The following is a 5,000-nucleotide window of genomic DNA, read 5'->3' as shown; positions in this document are numbered from 1 at the left end:
TGAAAGATCATTTCACTCCAAGGCATTTGTCCTGGATTCATGGAATGTGTAAAGCTCATTCATGCCCCTGTCCCCTTGCTGACCTTATGACCTTTCCTCTAGCGCCCCCCTCAGGCCAAGCGTTTACACAACACGTTGCGTCTCTAAAGGGAGTGCACCAGGTGTGTGTTCATGCTCCCCTGGGGAGGAACCCTGCCAGCACCACCTTTCCTCCAGGAGGGACGTCACATTTCTTTTGGCTAAACGCTCTCACTGTTCTCACTCATTTAACCTTCTGAAACCGGAGCAGATTCAAAAACAAAAACATGGACAGAAGAGAAACAGACAAGAGAAACAGACAAAAAATTAGTCAAAAAGTTATAGGAAAATGACCTGAAAATTACCAAAAATTGCAAAAATAAATAAGTGGATATGAGTGAAAGTCATGAGAAGGTTATGTACGTGTAAAAATCTTGGGAAACTATATTTATAATTATTATATTTATATATTTAAAATTATGTGACAGGAAGAATATTTTCTTTTTTGGCTGATGTTGAGGTTAATTTTTCAGGACTTTTTTGACTGTAAAATTTGTTGTCATTTCTCTATTATTATTATTATTATTATTATTATTATTTCACTCGTTTGAGTTCATTTCTCTCTGTGACTGTTTCCTCTGTACTTTCTGGATCTTTCCTCGCTCAGCTGCTCTTTTCCTTTTTTCCCGCGGAGCAGCGAGGCAGTGACCTTTCCTCTAGCGCCACCCACAGGCCACACTGTCACACACACACACACACACACACACTGTCTCACACACATACACACACACACACACACACACACACACACACACACACACACACACACACACACACACACCAACATGGGTGCCGTGCTGAGCTCGTTGGTTGCCATGGTTTCAGACGGCCGGGCAGACGAGCTGTCACTCGGATCAGCTGACCGCTGGAAATAGAGCGAGGTTACCATGGCAACACAGCTGTGGTTTTTTTGAGTTGGCACAAGGAAGTCTCTCTCTCTGTCGATGATGAACTACAGTCAGCTGGTATTTACCCACAATCCCACAGGAGCCGTCATGTTAAAATAACTCTGTCTCTCTCTCTCTCCCTGTCTGTCTGTCTGCCTGTCTGTCTCTCTCTCTCCCTGTCTGTCTGTCTGCCTGTCTCTCTCTCTGTCTGTCTGTCTGTCTGTCTGTCTCTCTCTCTCCCTGTCTGTCTGTCTGCCTGTCTCTCTCTCCCTGTCTGTCTGCCTGTCTGTCTCTCCTCAGTCAGCTGTTCTCCTGCAGGCCGGAGGCTCGGTATCCCGACACGGTGGCGGTGACCTTTGACCCCTGCAGCCGCTGGCTGTCCTGTGTGTATAACGACCACAGCGTGTACGTGTGGGACGTCCGGGAGCTGCGCCGCGCCGGGAAGCTCTACTCCGCCCTGTACCACGCCTCCTGCGTCTGGAGCCTGGAGGTGTGTGTGTGTGTGTGTGTGTGTGTGGGTCAGACTGCAGCCTGGTGGCCTGGTGGGGTCAAAGGTCACTCAGCAGTGCCTAAAAGAGAAAAAAAAGAAAAAGAAATGAAAAAAGAAACAAGGAAATGACCTGAAAGAATAAAAAGTTATGAAAATCCTAAAAAAAAAAAAAAAGACCTGGAAATCAGCCAAAAAAGAACTTTTTTTCCCTGTAACAGGATTTTAACCCTTTCACACATACCGGTCACTACAGTGGACAGATAAAAAGACAGTTTAAAAGTCATTTTCTCCTAAATGCAGTGGTTTCTATGGTGGAATTGCATATCAGCTGTTGCTCCTCTACATAGAGGTTTAGGGTTAGAGACTGTCAGTTCTTGTTGCTGAAAATATATTAATACCAGTATGATGACATGGTAATACCAGTCCTGCATCCTTAAAGAAGTATGGAGACTCACAAAAGTGTTCATGCCCTAAGAAGAGTAAAAACACTTAAGAAAAAAATCTGGACTCAGGCTTTCATAATTCATGCATGAAAGGGTTAAATTTTAAAAACGTAGATTCCTCTTTCTTTTCTTTCTTTTCTTTCTTTTCTCTCTCTTCTGGCTGATTGCTCAGGTCACTTCCTGCTCGGCTGCTCATGTCGTTTTTTTTTTTCGTTGTTGAGAAACGGAGCGGCTCGTCAGGACTGACAGGGTCACATGACCCACGAGGCACTTTGACCTCCTCCCTGCATGAAGCTGGGCTGAGTTTGGCACAGAGTGATGACATCATCAGCGTGTGGTCTGTGTGCAGGTGTACCCGGAGGCGGCGGAGGCGGCGGCGGCGGCGGCGGCGGCGGTGCGCGTGGCTCCCGGCTCCTTCCTGTCGTGCTCGGCGGACAGCACCATCCGCCTGTGGAGCCTCGACGGAAACAACCTGAGCAGGAACATCCTGAGCCATGTACACACACACACACACACACACACACACACACACACACAGGTAGCACCACACTGTGCATCGTGGCTGACCTCTGACCTCTGACCTCTGACCCCAGGACCTGCAGAAGGTCATCTACGTGGAGGACAGCACGGCGAGCCTGATGGACACGGAGAGCGTCGCCACCGGCAACCTGGAGAAGGCGGGGCCGGGGGAGGGCGGGGCGGCGGACCAGACGAGGGCGGGGCTCCGGACGCTGAGGGTCAGCCCTGACGGACAGCACCTGGCCTCCGGGGACCGCATGGGCGTGCTCAGGTGATCAGCTGATCGATCGATAGCAAATCAGTACACAGACAGCAGAGCCACTTCCTGTCCTCCTGATTCCGTGCTTTTCAAATTAAAACACTGAGTTTTTTCATCACTTTAGACTTTAAATGATTCACAGTTTAATCAGAGAAACCCAGTGAGCACATGGAGCTGCTGCTGCTGTTTGTTTGTTTGTTTGTTTGTTTGTTTGTTTGTTTTTTCAGTTGTTTGTTTGTTTGTTTGTTTGTTTGTTTCTCGTTTTGTTGACCTCACTGCTGTGGCTGTTCTCTCATCTGAAGAAACAAACAGCACAAACAAATGTAATTAGCAGTAAATAAAAATGAATGACTAAATAAATAAACCTTCTAAAAGCCTCAGAGTGAAGAAACCATTTTCACATTCAAATCCAAATATTGCAGCCAGCAGGCAGGACACTGGGACATTTAAAAAAACATGTCTGAGATATACAGGGAATTTAATTCAGCTTTTAATTAATCAGCAATGACAGCACACACACACACACACACACACACACACTCACACACTCACACACTCTGCTGAGTCAGCAGCCACAGTCACTTCTGCAGAAGAGCTCTGACAGTCTCTGAGTCAGCAACACACACAGCTAATCCCCAGCTCCTGTGTGTGTGTGTGTGTGTGTGTGTGTGTGTGTGTGTGTGTGTGTGTGCGTGTCTGTGTGTGTGTGTGTGTGTGTGTGTGTGTGTGTGTGTGTGTGTGTGTGTGTGTGTGTGTGTTGCAGGATCCATGACCTGGGCAGCATGGAGGAGATCCTGAACGTTCAGGCTCACGACTCGGAGATCCTCTGCCTGGAGTTCAGCAAGCCGGAGACCGGTGAGCCCGCAGCCGCACCACTTCCTGTTAGCATGACATCACTTCCTGTTAGCATGGCATCACTTCCTGTGAAAGCAGTCTCTAGTTACTTCTCTCAAAAGTAACTGAATTACTGTCTCAGTTACTGCGTCTGAAACGAGTTCGTTGCTATAGGGATGGCTAGTCGCTACGTCATCGGGCCCGAAAACTTCACTTCCGGGTCCAAACCAAATCGCGGAATACTCGATTTTGAAAACAGCTTCAGCAGGTGACCATCATAAGCTGGGTCAATCAGCTAAACCAGCAAAGCTCTCACGAAAACAGAGTTTCAACCAGCAAACCCTTTAATACACAAAATCACCTCAGACCCCGGGCGTCTAAAAGAACCAGGCGGCTCTTCGCTGCAGGCCTTTATGTATTTTTGCACAGACCTGCACCAGGCCGTTACTGTGATGACAGCTACTATCCAACATATTTACAGTCGGTCCATTTAAGATTACGGTACACCCTTTTTTTCTAACGTTAGCTAGCGCTCTTATTTTGACAGAAAAAGGAAGTGCTGCACAGTTATTGTGTGGTTAACTGTTTACTTCTGCAAAAATAAGGTGATAGCCTTATTTTGGGTTACCTCATTATGATGCAGATAATAATCACCGGCGGTTATTGGGGTGGGCGTTTAATACGCAAAATGCATGCAGACCCCAGGCGTTTATAAGAACCAGGCGGCTGTTTGCAGCCGGGCGATTAATTGGTGAAATACGGTAACTAGGTAGAGCTACCAACTACTACACTGTACAGTTGTCTGTTACGTTGTCAACTAACCATGGTACTTATTCTGATACACTTTACTTACTAACAGAAACAATTAAACAATAATTAACGTTACCCAGGTACAGTAACGTTAGCTTTAATGCTGACATCCTTAAGTTAAGCTAACATTACTTTCTCACCTCAACCTCATACTCTTTTTTTTTTTTTCATGGAAGCCTGGACTTTCCCTCTTAGGCTGCCACCTGCCATTACGCTAACATTTACATCTCTGTTGGAGTTGTACGAGTTCAGTCCCTTTTTTACTGAATTCAGGAAACTGGCAGAATATGAAGGTGACTGGCTCTTTAGCGGCTCCTTTGCTGTTTACGTTCATGCCGGCCGGTGTTGTGTGGCTCACGTTAGCTTAAATAACCCAGGGCCCGGCTGGGTCACGTTGTACTTTGGAGTTCATAAAGTGAGAAGTAAAAGTTTGATATACTTATCTTAAAATGTGGATGAATCTTCACAGCGTCGCCTTTCAAACGGTGTATTCCATGTCTTCGTAGCCTTAGCAGGCGTTTTACAATCCAGAGGTAAAGAAAAAAAGGCTGCTACCATCGCTGTTTACCATCAGATGGACCTGTTTGGACCCGGAAGTGATTTATGACGTAGCACTAGCCACCCCTGTAGAGAGAAGCCTCTGTGTTCTGTCATTAAACACACAGAGGCTCTGCCAGCCC

At 46.6% G+C, this 5,000-nt stretch overlaps 1 protein-coding gene across 1 annotated transcript in view; it reads left to right on the top strand.

Annotated features, from left to right (window-relative positions):
• Positions 1–3,651, top strand: part of LOC115354424 (mitogen-activated protein kinase-binding protein 1-like) — a gene marked incomplete at its 5' end in the record, with an annotated part of 11,565 nt that extends 7,914 nt beyond the window's left edge. Inside the window, 4 exons of the mRNA XM_030044819.1 lie at positions 1,266–1,455; positions 2,248–2,394; positions 2,492–2,688; positions 3,440–3,651. Of these exons, the coding sequence (XP_029900679.1) occupies positions 1,266–1,455; positions 2,248–2,394; positions 2,492–2,688; positions 3,440–3,635 (730 nt within the window). The remainder of the gene's footprint in view (positions 1–1,265; positions 1,456–2,247; positions 2,395–2,491; positions 2,689–3,439) is intronic.
• Positions 3,652–5,000: the final 1,349 nt, after the last annotated feature.

Source organism: Myripristis murdjan, chromosome 22 (assembly GCF_902150065.1).
Source record: "Myripristis murdjan chromosome 22, fMyrMur1.1, whole genome shotgun sequence".
In the NCBI taxonomy this organism is placed as follows: domain Eukaryota; kingdom Metazoa; phylum Chordata; class Actinopteri; order Holocentriformes; family Holocentridae; genus Myripristis; species Myripristis murdjan.
Note: the sequence above shows the minus strand (reverse complement) of the source record. Positions and strands in the feature narration are given on the sequence as shown.